Raw genomic sequence first — 15,502 nt, 5'->3', positions numbered from 1 at the left:
TACAAATGTATTTATATAATTCAAAAAATCAGTATGTACAAAAGATATAAATGATGGTATCCTTCTGGAGAATCCCACCTTATGTATGTAACATTTAGAGAGTATAATAATTTAGTTAATTACACTACCAGTTAAAAGATTTAGAACGCCTCAGTGTTTCCAGTTTTTCTTCAAATGTAATCAGTTGAAATGCAATGAATGACCTAAAATGGTGAAAAGACAATCAGTAAACTGCCAGAGGTTTAAGTTTAAAGTTTAGGTTAGAAAAAAAGGAAATTTCTGAATATTACAAAAGAGCCTTCTTCAGGGAACAAATAATAGATTACAACCTACAGGTGTTCTGCAGCAATTAAAGTAAATCAAGCCTTGGAAGTTGATACAAACAATTTGCACAGGTGTCCCAGCTTCTGTTGATTACTTCAAAACTCCCCTCTTAAAGCAGAGTTGGAACAGACTGTGTTAATACACCCTCTGAAGTACTACTTGGACAATATTACAGTGATAATGACAAAAAAACAGCAATTAACAAATGAAATGAGACAGAGCATTGCAAAAAAATCAAAATGTCAGTGAATATGGCATCTTACACAATCCAAAGGCAATTAGAAACTGGAAGAAACTCTGATAAGAAGAGATCTGGCAGACCCAAAGTGACAACCCAATCAGAAGACAAGTTTCTGAGGGTCACCAGCTTAGGTAATAGGCACCTTACAGCACAACAGCTTCAAGAACAGCTTCACAATGGTCGAATAAAGCAAGTCTCAGTTTCTGCTTTGAAGAGGAGACTTTGTGCTGTGGATTTGACAGGGCGAGTGGCAGTAATAAAGCCATTCCTTAAAGGACAAAATAGAGCCTGTGGACTACTGCAGACTGGAAGAAAGTCTTGTGGAACAATGAGTCAAAATTTGAAATCTTCAGTTGATTACACAGGGTGTTTGTACCCCATTGTGTTGGTGAAAGGATGGTTCCTCAGTGTGTGACACCAACTATCAAACATGGAGGAGGAAGTGTGATGGTCTGGGGTTCTTTTGCTGGAGACAGAGTTGTTGACTTGCACAGAGTGACTGGCATTCTGAATCAAAATGGTTACCACAGCATTTTGCAGCACCATGCAATATCTTCTGGTCTGCGGCCAGTAGGTCGGCAATTTTTGCACAGCAGTTCATTCTTCAGCAAGAATATGACCTAAAAAATACTTCCAGGCTATGTCAGAGCTACGTTAAAAAATACAAAGAAAAGAACAAGGACTGGCCAGCACAGTCTCCAGTTGAACTGGGACAGGAGGAAAGCAACTTACAAGTACAGCATACTTGTGGGAACCTCTCAAACAGTTTTTGGAAGAGCTTTCTGACCAGTGTTTGATTTCCCTTATAGAAGGAATGCCATGTGTGGCTATGCCTGTTATATCAGCAAAAAGTGGCTACTTTGATGAATCAAAAATTTTAACAAACTTAACGATTCCTTGGCATATTTTTTTCTATGCCTGTGAAACATTAAGACATTAAACTACGTGCATTTCCATACAAAATGAAAAACGGAGGTGTTCTAAAATAGCGTTCTTCTGAACTGAAGATGTTATCAAAACATTAACAGTATACTATGTCTTTACCAGTGTGTTTCTTCAACTCTAAAAAAAAGATTTAACCAAAAGGAGGCGAAATATACACAATAAAAGAATCTTTGGTTATATCTTGCTCAATTACACGCATCACATTACTACCTATAGATTTCTTCTAGATGGTTATCACTATTCACGTTCGCTTAAAATGCGGACTGTTGGACGTTTCTGACTATCCTAAGAGGAACCGAAAATTACACAATACGAGGCACTAAATGCGTGGCAAAAATTGCAGATTTATAAAGGCTACATTTGATGTATAAGAAAACATTCAGCTGCAGTGATAGTTATCACATTTATCCAGTAGCCAAACCTAGGGTGAGAGTTGGTTATAATTAGGGCTTCAAAATGTAATTTTCTCTACAGTGTGTCTTGGTAGGTAAAGTATACAAAAAAACAACAACAACGTTGCTTAAATCCAATACAATGTGCCTCGGTAAGCAATTCATAAACCAAAAACTGCCTACAGTTCCAATGATCCGCTTCCTCAAACACAACCCTTGCCCCAGAACTAAAAGCGGATGGGGTTATGAAGAACATCCCGCCTATCAGCGGATCTCCTGCTCCGTCATTTCCGTCGCATACCGCCTGACTTGTGACGTAAAGACGCAGGGGCGTCTGTTAGTGTGGATGAAAACAATAAACACACAGCGACAGCAAATTGTCGGACCTTTCAAAACGTACAGTTAAAAAAGAGAAAGGAAGGAGAAGACGAGACGGCAAAAGGAACAAGAAAAAAAAAATTGCTTTTGCTCTATCTGACTAACCCTGTTATGCAGGTCGAGGAAGCTGGAACGAATACGTTGTGGTACGACCACCTTCTGAGGTTCCCGTCCCCCACTCTGTCCCCTTGTCACCCGTCCCCATGTCCCGTTGGCTCTTTCCTTGGTCCGGCTCTATCAAGAAACGGGCATGTCGCTACTTGCTACAACACTACCTCGGTCATTTCCTGCAGGAGCGACTCAGCCTTGATCAACTCAGTCTGGACTTGTACAACGGCAGTGGGGTCATACGAGATATTCACCTCGATGTGTGGGTAAGTCATTGATATCTTAATCGTCACTGTTCTTGCCAGTGACAAGAATGTAGTTAAGAGGCAAGTAATGTGGATACTACTTCCGAGTTCTGGATGCACAGAGCATAGGGGACGCGCGTATCCCCATTGTTACATAATCTACGGGGTGCCCGGTTTGAGTAACATCACGTCCTCTACCCTTATGTGTGTTGTATTAGAACATTACAACGAGAAGTAGGCTGGCTCAAGGTTACGATGATTTATGTATTCGACCTTTATCATGTCGATTTGGTCATATAGCGACAGTCGTGACTACCATGACAGAACACTTCGCATAAATTATAACAAAAAAGCGAGTCTTGAGTTTATAAATATAAGATCAAGTAGCGAGTCATTGCTCTGTAGATTTTGTCCATCTTTGTGAAGTCCTCAGGTGTTCTTAAGTCAACATCCTACTCCTTCTTTGGCTGACGTTTCCCAAACAGTTCACACTTTTTTGCCCGTTTATCTTTGGCTGTCAAGATCATTTTGATTAGGTAGACTTTATTATCCCAGAGAGATAATATGTATCAAGACACAACAGTTGACAGCCAGTGTTATCATAAGCACACACACTCAAGATCAATACATAAAAGAATAATTACTTTTAACCGTACACTGAAGAGTAATTCAGAATTTTGCTGGGCCACTACAGGTAGCATAATTCAAAATGCTTATTGTTCTAAGCAATAAAAGAGTTCCTAAATCTGTACATCTGTTTCTGTTTACACTTAGGATGTCCTTAACTGTGACTTGTATAGTATATCACAGTCAGGGAGTTGGCTTTTTTCATACTAATGTATGATGTTCAAAATCCTGAATATTACAGCAGTAGTCTGCTAATCAAACGTAATAATAACATACCAGATACATCCATTTAGTTTGAATTAAATACAATAATACAAAAGAAAAAAAAAAAAAAAAAGCAAGACAAGTTTCAACCACCACCTAAAAGATAAAGGAAAAGAGGCACAGGCAAAATGGGCAAAAAATCTTATCTTGTTTGTGTAATGATAAAACCATTAATAAAATCAGAGCGTTACTCATAGGCCCAGCATCCTTATTCTAAAATTATATTAATGAGTATTTACCATGTTTTAAAAAAGTTGTGGACATGTTCCCAAAGAGAGAATTTGATTTTCTATATAATGAGGTAAAATAAAATGTTACTTACCTACTGGGTTAGAGAGGGTGGGTTGGGATTCCTCCAGCTAGGATACATCAGTGTGCTAGTAGTGTATTTTAGTTTCATTTAATTTAATTTTGACGATAATTTAATTATAAGGCTTGGTAGTGCTTTCAATCTTCCAATACTAATCTTTATCACACAGCAGATTTTTTGTTTTTAGAGAACATTATTCATATGTAGATAGAACTTTATTATTTGCCCCTAGGGGAAAATTTAGCGTTTTACAGAATCTCTTTAAATATATATATATATATATATATATATATATATATATATATATACACACACACACACATACAGTACTGTGCAAAAGTTTTAGGCAGGTGTGAAAAAATGCTGTAAACAAAGAATGCTTTCAGAAATATAAATAATGATTGTTTATTGTTATCAATTCACAAAATGCAAAGTGAGCGAACAAAAGAAAAATCTAAATCAAATCAATATTTGGTGTTACTACCTTTTGCCTTCAAACCAGCATCAATTCTTATAGGTTCACTTGCACAAAGTCAGGGATTTTGTAGGATTATAGTCAGGTGTTTGATCAACCAGTTATAGCAAACAGGTGCTAATGATCATCAATGTCACACGTAAGTTGAAACACAGCCATTAACTGAAACAGAAACAGCTGTGTAGGAGGCTTAAAACTGGGTGAGGAACAGCCAAACTCTGCTACCAAGGTGAGGCTGTGGAAGACAGATTCATGTCATGGCAAGATTGAACACAGCAACAAGACACAAGGTAGTTATACTGCATCAGCAAGGTCTCTCCCAGAGAAAGATTTCAAAGCTGACTGGGGTTTCAAGATGTGCTGTTCAAGCTCTTTTGAAGAAGCACAAAGAAACGGGCAACGTTGAGGATCGTAGACGCAGTGGTCGGCCAAGGAACCTTAGTGCAGCAGATGAAAGACACATCAAGCTTATTACTCTTCGAAATCGGAAGATGTCCAGCAGTGCCATCAGCTCAGAACTGGCAGAAACCAGTGGGACCCAGGTACACCCATCTACTGTCCGGAAAAGTCTGGCCAGAAGTGGTCTTCATGGAAGAGTTGCAGCCAAAAAGCCATACCTCCGACGTGGAAACAAGGCCAAGTGACTCAAGTATGCACGAAAACATAGGAACTGGGGTGCAGAAAAATGGCAGCAGGTGCTCTGGACTGATGAGTCAAAATTTGAAATATTTGGCTGTAGCAGAAGGCAGTTTGTTCGTCAAAGGGCTGGAGAGCGGTACAATCATGAGTGTCTGCAGGCAACAGTGAAGCATGGTGGAGGTTCCTTGAACGTTTGGGGCTGCATTTCTGCAAATGGAGTTGGAGATTTGGTCAGGATTAATGGTGTTCTCAATGCTGAGAAATACAGGCAGATACTTATCCATCATGCAATACCATCAGGGAGGCATTTGATTGGCCCCAAATTTATTCTGCAGCAGGACAACAACCCCAAACACAGCCAAAGTCATTAAGAACTATCTTCAGTGTAAAGAAGAACAAGAAGTCCTGGAAGTGATGGTATGGCCCCCACAGAGCCCTGATCTCAACATCATCGAGTGTGTCTGGGATTACATGAAGAGACAGAAGGATGTGAGGAAGCCTACATCCACAGAAGATCTGTGGTTAGTTCTCCAAGATGTTTGGAACAACCTACCAGCCGAGTTCCTTCAGAAACTGTGTGCAACTGTACCTAGAAGAATGGATGCTGTTTTGAAGGCAAAGGGTGGTCACACCAAATATTGATTTGATTTAGATTTCTCTTTTGTTCATTCACTGCATTTTGTTGATTGATGAAAATAAATGATTAACACTTCCGTTTTTGAAAGCATTCTTTGTTTACAACATTTTTCCACACTTGCCTAAAACGTTTGCACAGTACTGTATATAATATATATAATATATATATATATATATACAGTGCATCCGGAAAGTATTCACAGCGCATCACTTTTTCCACATTTTGTTATGTTACAGCCTTATTCCAAAATAGATTAAATTCTTTTTTTTTCCCTCAGAATTCTACACACAACACCCCATAATGACACCATGAAAAAAGTTTACTTGAGGTTTTTGCAAATTTATTAAAAATAAAAAAATTGAGAAAGCACATGTACATAAGTATTCACAGCCTTTGCCATGAAGCTCAAAATTGAGCTCAGGTGCATCCTGTTTCCCCTGATCGATGTTTCTGCAGCTTAATTGGAGTCCACCTGTGGTAAATTCAGTTGACTGGACATGATTTGGAAAGGCACACACCTGTCTATATAAGGTCCCACAGTTGACAGTTCATGTCAGAGCACAAACCAAGCATGAAGTCAAAGGAATTGTCTGTAGACCTCCGAGACAGGATTGTCTCGAGGCACAAATCTGGGGAAGATTACAGAAACATTTCTGCTGCTTTGAAGGTCCCAATGAGCACAGTGACCTCCATCATCCGTAAGTGGAAGAAGTTCAAAACCACCAGGACCCTTCCTAGAGCTGGCCGGCCATCTAAACTGAGCGATTGGGGGAGAAGGGCCTTAGTCAGGGAGATGACCAAGAACCCGATGGTCACTCTGTCAGAGCTCCAGAGGTCCTCTGTGGAGAGAGGGGAACCTTCCAGAAGGACAACCATCTCTGCAGCAATCCACCAATCAGGCCTGTATGGTAGAGTGGCCAGATGGAAGCCACTCCTTAGTAAAAGGCACATGACAGCCCACCTGGAGTTTGCCAAAAGGCACCTGAAGGACTCTCAGACCATGAGAAAGAAAATTCTTTGGTCCGATGAGACAAAGATTGAACTCTTTGGTGTGAATGCCAGACGTCACGTTTGGAGGAAACCAGGCACCGCTCATCACCAGGCCAATACCATCCCTACAGTGAAGCATGGTGGTGGCAGCATCATGCTGTGGGGATGTTTTTCAGTGGCAGGGACTGGGAGACTAGTCAGGATAAAGGGAAAGATGACTGCAGCAATGTACAGAGACATCCTGGATGAAAACCTGCTCCAGAGCGCTCTTGACCTCAGACTAGGGCGACGGTTCATCTTTCAGCAGGACAACGACCCTAAGCACACAGCCAAGATATCAAAGGAGTGGCTTCAGGACAACTCCGTGAATGTCCTTGAGTGGCCCAGCCAGAGCCCAGACTTGAATCCGATTGAACATCTCTGGAGAGATCTTAAAATGTCTGTGCACTGATGCTTCCCATCCAACATGATGGAGCTTGAGAGGTGCTGCAAAGAGGAATGGGCAAAACTGGCCAAGGATAGGTGTGCCAAGCTTGTGGCATCATATTCAAAAAGACTTGAGGCTGTAATTGCTGCCAAAGGTGCATCGACAAAGTATTGAGCAAAGGCTGTGAATACTTATGTACATGTGCTTTCTCAGTTTTTTTATTTTTAAAAAATTTGCAAAAACCTCAAACTTTTTTCACGTTGTCATTATGGGGTGTTGTGTGTAGAATTCTGAGGAAAAAAATGAATTTAATCCATTTTGGAATAAGGCTGTAACATAACAAAATGTGGAAAAAGTGATGCGCTGTGAATACTTTCCAGATGCACTGTATATATATACACACACATATATACAGTACATACAGTCACACCATTGTCTGAACACACACCAAAATGACTAAAAGGAAAGAAAATTAAAAAAAAAAAATCAGATTGGCGGTCACAGGAATTATACAGGCGTATTGCTGTTGGAATAAAGGAGTCCCAGTAGCATTTCTTGACTTCTGCTGAATGATTTGTTGGCTGAAAGTACTCACGGTTAGTATGTCAGAAAGATAATGTGCAACATTTTTCATAATGGCACTCTGTTTTGTTTTAATTTTGTGGTCCTGAACAGATTTGTATGTCTTGTTCCTTCCCCTTCTCTCTCATTTATTTTAAAACATAATATTAACACAGATACTTCATGATTTATTTACACAAGTTTAAATGTAAGCACATTAGTTGGAGAGATGCTGGTTCCTTTGTTATTTTTTCATTGTTAACTTATGACTGATTAAGAAAATGGACAACAACTAAAATCCTAATGCAGCTGTTAAACCTAATATAGGTAATTAAGGTTTTGAATTATAACAAGTGAGTCAACTAAAACTAAGGCCAAAAATCATATTGCTTTAGTTGTAAATAAATGAAGAAGTTTGGTTAAACCAAAAACCTGCAGCCACTGTGGACATCCAGTGGAGTAGACTGATATAGTTCATCCCCAAAACATAATCGCCTAGTGAAGCTGAAGCTAGATTACAGTGCTTGTGGGTTGGGTCTTTCCCTGGGTATATTTTGAGCAATTTAAAATGACATAAATGTGATCAATGAAAACTTCTTATTTTAATTGTGGAATACTTTGCACATATAGGACTGGATTGTATATATGTAGATGAGTTCCATTCCTTTTCTGAGATGCTGATTGAGGCATCACTTTCCCAACGTTCCCCAAGATACATTTGCTTTTTTTCCCCGTGGGCACCTTCTTCTGTAGCTAGTAGGTGATTTCACCTGAGCTACACATTTCAAAAGCGGGCATATTCACAAAGTATTTCCCTGCTTTTGTATTACCAGTATTGACATATCAAAGCACTTATTACGCTCCACACCATCAGTACATTGTTATAGACGGTTACTTTGTAGCAATGAAAGAAAGTCCTCAAAATAGAATAACCAGCTTCTAAGAGTGCATGGATGGACCATGTTGACAAAGCAAGACTCTGTTATCCTGGATGTTGTGCAGTCATATGCATTTTAATTTATTTTTTTGGAGATTAACACAACAACATAGAAAAATCAAACAAAGACAAAAATGTAATTAATTAGTTTGTATACTTGTTATCTACAATCAAAGCAAAAGTGAAAATTAAAAAAGGGTTAACTGGGGTAAATAAGTAATTTTATTTATTTATCATCTTAAGTTTGCCAGTAAACATCCGGGCTTGTACATGTGCCTTCTTGAGCAGGGGGACCGTGTGGGCGCTGCAAGATTTCAACACATTACGGTGTAGTCTGTTACCAATGGTATTCTTGGTGACAGTGGTCCTAACTGCCTTCAGATCATTAACAAGCTTCTTCCATGTAGTTTTGGGCTGATCCCTCACTTTTCTCGTGATCATCCTCACCCCATTAGGCAAGATCTTGCATGGAGCTCCAGGCCAAGGGTGATTGATGGTCATTTTATATTTCTCCTCATTTCCGAATAATCACACCCAACAGGTGTCACCTTCTCATCAAGCTTCTTGATAATGGTCTTGTAGCCCATTCCAGCCTTGTGCACAGCTCTTTGGTCTTGCCCATGAAGGTGGAGAGGTTGGAATGGAAGAAATTGGTTCTGTGGACAGGTGTGCTTTATACACATAATGAGTTGAGATCAGGAGTATCTGTAATTGATCGATTGATTGACTGTAATCGGTGTGCCACATGGCACATTGCCAATCTGTGGGAGCCAGAATTCTGGCTGGGTTATAGGGGATCAAATATTTATTTTTCTCAATGATATGCAAATCAGTTTAGAACTTTTATGTAATGTGCTTTTTCTAAAACAAAACTACCATAAACATTAGAGTCTGTTCATTTCTTTGTAAGTGAGCAAACTTACAAATTCAGCAGGGGATCAAATACTTATTTCCACCACTGTATATTTATTTTTTGCTTGCACACATTTTTGACCCAACTACTACAGAATTTTGGTAACACTTCAGTTTAGGTTCTGCAAAAATGCATCTATTACTCTTGTACTGCTATGTAACAAGACATTAAAAAAGGCTTCTTCTGTTAGTCTTAATAGTTGTAAAGCATCAGTAAAGTAGCTATTCAGTTCTGTGCAGAATGACATTTGATTCACTTGTAAAATTAGTTATGAATATGAAGGATTTACAAGTCTTATATTGAAATATGAAATATCAAAAGACATATGTCTCACTTAAGCCACCTCTGACCATCCCAGTTTGAAGTTATTTTAGTAGACTTTTTTTAAAAGTCTTATTAAATAAGAGTAAATTAGTAATAGTTTCATTTTTGCAGTACCTAAACTAAAGTGTAACTAATATTTTACTGTTACAATCACGATTTTATTTTATGAAAAGCAAGTGCTACACACATCAGACGTCTGTAGAGACGCAGTTGAGTCTGATGCCCATTCTGCAGTGCTCATCCATTCCAGTTCCATTAAGGTCTATAGCTTCTAAACAAGTGTGCTTTTATACTGTTGAAACTAGTAAGTATTCCAGTTTCTTGTTGGACTAACTTAAATAATTGTTGCTAGTTTTCACACCAAGAGGTGGTGTGTATGTAGATTTTTTTCTGAATTAGTGTAGTTTTAGCTGAGGCGTGATCACCTCTTTATGTGCTGTAAAAATTGCTCCCTCTGTTAACAGGTGTAAATTTTGAAAATTATATCAATAAAATGCTGATAGACAGTGTCTCATAGTGATTAAAACTTTGGACTTCAAACCCTGAGGTTGTGGGTTCAAATCTGCTGCTAAGACTGAGTGACACTTAGCAAGTCACATCACCTGCCTTTGCTGCAAGTGGAAAAACAAAAGAAATTTGTCTGGTTGCATCTCAGATGTTGTAAGTCATTTTACATAAAGGTATCAGCCAAATGAAAGAAAAAAGCATCATGCCTCAGTTTCAAAGACTGACTTGTTAGTGTGTCTACAGTCTAAGTGGAAGAAAAAAAAAGCTCTTTTTTAATTTTTCTTACTCTAGCAGCAACTATATTCTGCTCGGTCCTCTCTTTGTTTCATTTTTTTGGGTATTGTTTTACTTACTAGAAGATCTGATTGTGCTGGATTGAAACTGACGAAATTAGAAAAAAAAAAGTTGATTAAAGTTGTATAGTCCAAAATAAAACATTTTTTCAATTTTGTAGATAGTAATTGAGTAATTCTCAAGTTTCCATCCCTCAGCATTTACTTTGGAAGCTGCAATTAGATTGGTGATAAGTTCAAATGTTACCACTGTTAAATCACCGAGAGTGCATCTTCGAGAAACATTTTTGAACTTGTTAGTCATCGTGATTTTTTTTTTCTGCTACAAAAATGTGGAGTCTTTTGAAATGACCTTCTGAGCATATCTGCTATTGTTCTCAGTCATTTCCTGCATGCATGTATGTTCTCATATGACGTTCTGCACATATCACTAGGAAATATCTAACATGATGTTTTCTCATACTGCCATAAAGTTAAGCTTTGATGTACATTCTCTATGGCCTCTGTGCACCGCACTTTCTATAGTGAGGCTGGGGTTTAGATAGCATCCATGACAAACTCAATTCTGATCTCTCAGAACTCCCTGAATTTTCTCCCACCAGCCTTTCTGGGTGGGTACACCTTCTGTGGAGGTGCTCTTGGCCCAGAGAAGCATTCATTCTAGTTTCATTCTAGAAATACAAGTTTCTCTTGAATTTTTTTTTTTTTTTTTTTTCAACATTCTTATGCAGGATCCTCATTTTTGTCAAAAGCGCTTCTGACCATAAGGTGAGGATTAGAAATATAGATTGACTTGGTAAATCATATGCTTCATATGAAAAGTTTGACTCCAATTCACTAGCACTGGCCTGTACAATGTATGCAAAACCACTGTCACTGTATCGATTTTTTGCTCAGTCTCATGATCACATTTTAATGTACTCCTGAACAACAATCTAAAATACTTAAGTTCCTCAACTTTTGACATCTTCTTCTTTCTAGTCTTAATCGAGCTCACCACTCTTTTCCTTGTATTTGGAGGTGCTGATTCTCAGCTCATCAAAATGGGCATTGAATTGTGTCAATTTGTGTTGTACATGAGGCTCAAAGGTAAACATCATCAGGAAAGAAAAAAGATAGTCATTGGTTCCTGATCCTTGCATGAATAAATGGATAAACAAATAGAAAGAAAAATAGACTTTATTCATCCCAATGTGGAAACAGAGCTTTTCACAGAAGTCCTATAAATGAATTAATTAATATTATAACACACAACAGCAGCCCCCACTGAGATACACACCAGAATTACTAAAAAGAAAGAAGACTTCTGATTTGGCTAAAGATTACGCAGTCACATTGCTGTTGGTATAAAAGGAGTCCTACAGGTGTTTCATCTCATACTTTTGCTAAATAATTCACAGGCTGAAGTTACTCGGTGTCAGTGGGTCAGAGAGAGGATATATAACATTGTTCATAATGGCACTCGGTTTTGTCTTAATTCTCTTCTCTGCTACTACCTCTTGTAGGTCCAAAGTGCATTCCATAACTGAGCCTGTCTTCTTACTTGCCTTGTTGGTTTGGTGGGTCACTCTTGAAGTGATGTTACTGGCTCGGCACAGTACAGCATAGAAGATCACACTGGCCATCACAGGTTTGTGGAAGATATGAAGGATGTCACTACTCACATTAAAGGAACACAGTCTACTAAGAAAAGAGTTTGCTCTGCCCTTTCTTATATAGTTTCTCAGTGTTATGAGACCACTCTAACCTGACATTAACGTTGACCCAGAGTAGCTGTAGCAGTACACCAGATCTGCTTCCTGAATAGTGTACCGAATGTAGGGGCTCTTTGGTGTGGTGAAAGTCAATAACCATTTCTGTGGTTTTGCTGATGTTAAGTTGCAGACTATTGTTTCCTCACCAAGAAACAAAGTTCTCCAGCTGACTCCTATACTCTGTGTCATCACCGTTATTGATACACCTCATAACTGCAAAATCATCTGAGAGTTTCTGTAAGTGAAATGAGCTGGAGAAATACCATAAAATCTTGCACATTATGTGCCCTTGTGTATAATGTATACGCGTTTATAATGTGCATGCTGATTTAGCCCAAAGGTTTCAGGTAAAAAAATCAAAATTCATATATATCGCACACTCTTCTTAAGATTTTATTAAAATTGCGGTCATTGTTTTTGATCAAAATTTATAGTAATAACAATTACTATAATCATTTTTATTTAAATTAGGTAAATAGGTACATTGCTTTTTTTAACAATACTTATAATAACAAGTAGATAAATAGGTAGCAGTTTTTAATTTGCAAGATTTTACATTTTTTTTTTTTTTTTTTTTTACAAAATCTACCTATAGGTAATAACAATTATTACCCAATCAAAAATATGTAACTTTAAATACAAGTATACCTATACTTGATATAAGTATACCTAAATGGAAGAACAGTTGTCATCACTGTGCTATCGAGTCATAGCTATTGTCATTGATACCATCGTAATAAATATCGCCATCATTATCTTCATTTGATGACACCTGTGTATCCTTCCACAAAATGTTGTTCTCGCTGCTGTCAGGATTATTAGAAATAGAAAGGTAGACTCTCTTTGCTTGGAGGAATGTTAAGACTCATTGAACTGATGTCTAATCCCTTTGTGTGCGTAAGTAGTGATAAGCAAACAACAGCAAAAATGGCATCAACATCTAGCAAAAGAGCCAAGCGAATGCACAAAGCAAAATATTTCGTGGACATCGTGTTGCGTATATTTTATTATTTTGAATTGGTCTCCAATTTTGGTGCAAGTGATCTGGAGATCGAGATCTAAAATGAAAGTGCAATAATGGCACCAGCTGATCAAACCCCAGCTGGTTGTGTTACTGAACATGTTTGTGTAGCTGATGCACCTATGGCAAAATATGCCTATAAGGACTGCCACTTACGATAACTAGAGGCACAAACCAGATTGCGTTGCACTGCAACCTCTGCTGCAGAACCAACAATAGACTTTTATGTTGATTTATGTGTAAAAATATTGCTGTGTGTGCTTTTCGAAAAACAGCCTAGCAGCTGCTCACTACCCCCACCCCCTGCTGCTGTTACAGCCAGAGACGGCTAACATGTGGTGACAGTGCACTGCACGTAGCAACAGGTGTTTTATGTTTATTTAATGTGAGAAACTATTGCTTTCTGTGCTTTTCAGAAAACTGAGTTTTTTAGAAAAATATTCAGCCCTGGGAGAAAAGGAAAATAAAAATCAGCCCTAAAAGGCTTAAAATTATTACCTAGAAGGAACATCATGACCACCTATCTGCTACTTATCAATTCGAAATTACCAACTATTATGTGGAATAATGTGCTTGTGGACTGAGCGATTAGTGAAAAATGAGTGCCAACATCTGAAGGAGAATTGTACCGCAGCTCCACCCAGCAGGGAAGCTGTACCACAGACAGAGCTAAGTGCTTTATACGCATAATGGATTCAAGTACCTACATTCCTACTGTGCAGGCTTATCTAATATCTAATTAAAGTTATGTCTCTGCTGTGGGCTGGCACCCTGCCCGGGATTTGTTTCCTGCCTTGTGTCCTGTGTTGGCTGGGATTGGCTCCAGCAGACCCCCGTGACCCTGTAGTTAGGATATAGCGGGTGGGATGATGGATGGATGAAGTTATGTCTTATGTATAATGTTCACCCCAATTTTTTGTGAACTAAAATGAGTGAGAATTGTGTGCATTATTTGCGAGAGTTTATGGTATTTACAGTTTGAGGTGTACAGGATGAAGAGAAAGGGAGAAAAGGGGAGACAGCACTGTTTCTTGTAATGAGCCAATGTTGCTCACATCCATATCAAAAACGCAGTCCTTGAGTCTCACAAACTGCATTCTGCCTAACAACTAGTCCATTTTCTAGGTCACCATAGGCTCATCCACCTATGTATCTCAGTTCTTAATAATAATAATAATTCATTACATTTATATAGCGCTTTTCTCAGTACTCAAAGCGCTATCCACACAGGGAGGAACCGGGAAGCGAACCCACAATCTTCCAGTCTCCTTACTGCAAAGCAGCAGCACTACCACTGCGCCACCTGTGAGGATATGACTTAATAGAGACGGATGGTATTGAAGGCACTGGAGAAATCAACAAACACTTTCCTCACTGTGCTGCCAGCTGTGATCAGGTGAGCACAAGTCTTGTGGATAGATAATTGTATCATCCGCTTCAATTTTTTTCTGGTAGGAAAACTGCAGTAGGTCCAAGTGGTGTTTCACAAGAGTACTCATAGTCCAGGACCAAGCTTTCAAAGGTCTTTATGATATGAGATGTAAGACCTATTGGTCTGAGGTCATTAGATAAGGAGGTGCCTGCTTTCTTTGGAACTGGAACAATATACAGTAAGTTCACTGGCAGTATATGTTCTTCACAGCAGTGGCACGTTCTGGAAGCCTTAGTGACAGACGGAACAGGTAGCAGAGGATACCACAAACCTAGTCATCACAGGCCTTAAGGCCTGACTACACCTGATCGAATGGTGTTTCCTGTGTGTAGCTGCCTCAGTGGTCATCTCACGTTAGTCTTTACTGATGGTCAAAGATTAACTCATCACTAGCCATAACAGTTGAAGTGGCAGCAGTTTTTGATGCAGTAGGGATGATGTTGGTGGACTGGCTGGAGGGAAAACCTATTGAAAATTGTTTCAGCTTTGTCTACATTCCCACTGCAACTCCTACTCTGAAAATACATGGGTTATAGAAAGCTTATCTTATGTGGAATAGGAGTATTAGTTTTATTTAACTTGATATGTTGTTTTCAGTTGTTTTTCTGTAGCTTATGACCACTATTTACAACTGTAACATTTTCATAGTACATTTAATGAAGTGCACCTTTTCCAAAACCCTAAAGGAGGGTAGATGCCTGGTTGTCAAAGATCCTATACAGTGAATGTTAAAGAAACAAAATATTTAAGTGGAAAAT

General features: G+C 38.6%; 1 protein-coding gene across 1 annotated transcript in view; it reads left to right on the top strand.

Moving 5' to 3' along the window:
* Positions 1–2,203: 2,203 nt before the first annotated feature.
* Positions 2,204–15,502, top strand: part of atg2a (autophagy related 2A) — a 124,050-nt gene continuing 110,751 nt past the window's right edge. The window contains exon 1 of the mRNA XM_051923210.1: positions 2,204–2,654. Within this exon, the coding sequence (XP_051779170.1) occupies positions 2,484–2,654 (171 nt within the window). The 5' untranslated portion in view covers positions 2,204–2,483. The remainder of the gene's footprint in view (positions 2,655–15,502) is intronic.

The sequence above is a fragment of the Erpetoichthys calabaricus genome, chromosome 1 (assembly GCF_900747795.2).
Source record: "Erpetoichthys calabaricus chromosome 1, fErpCal1.3, whole genome shotgun sequence".
Classification (NCBI taxonomy): domain Eukaryota; kingdom Metazoa; phylum Chordata; class Cladistia; order Polypteriformes; family Polypteridae; genus Erpetoichthys; species Erpetoichthys calabaricus.
The sequence above is the reverse complement of the archived record's forward strand: the minus strand, read 5'-3'. Positions and strand labels throughout refer to the sequence as shown.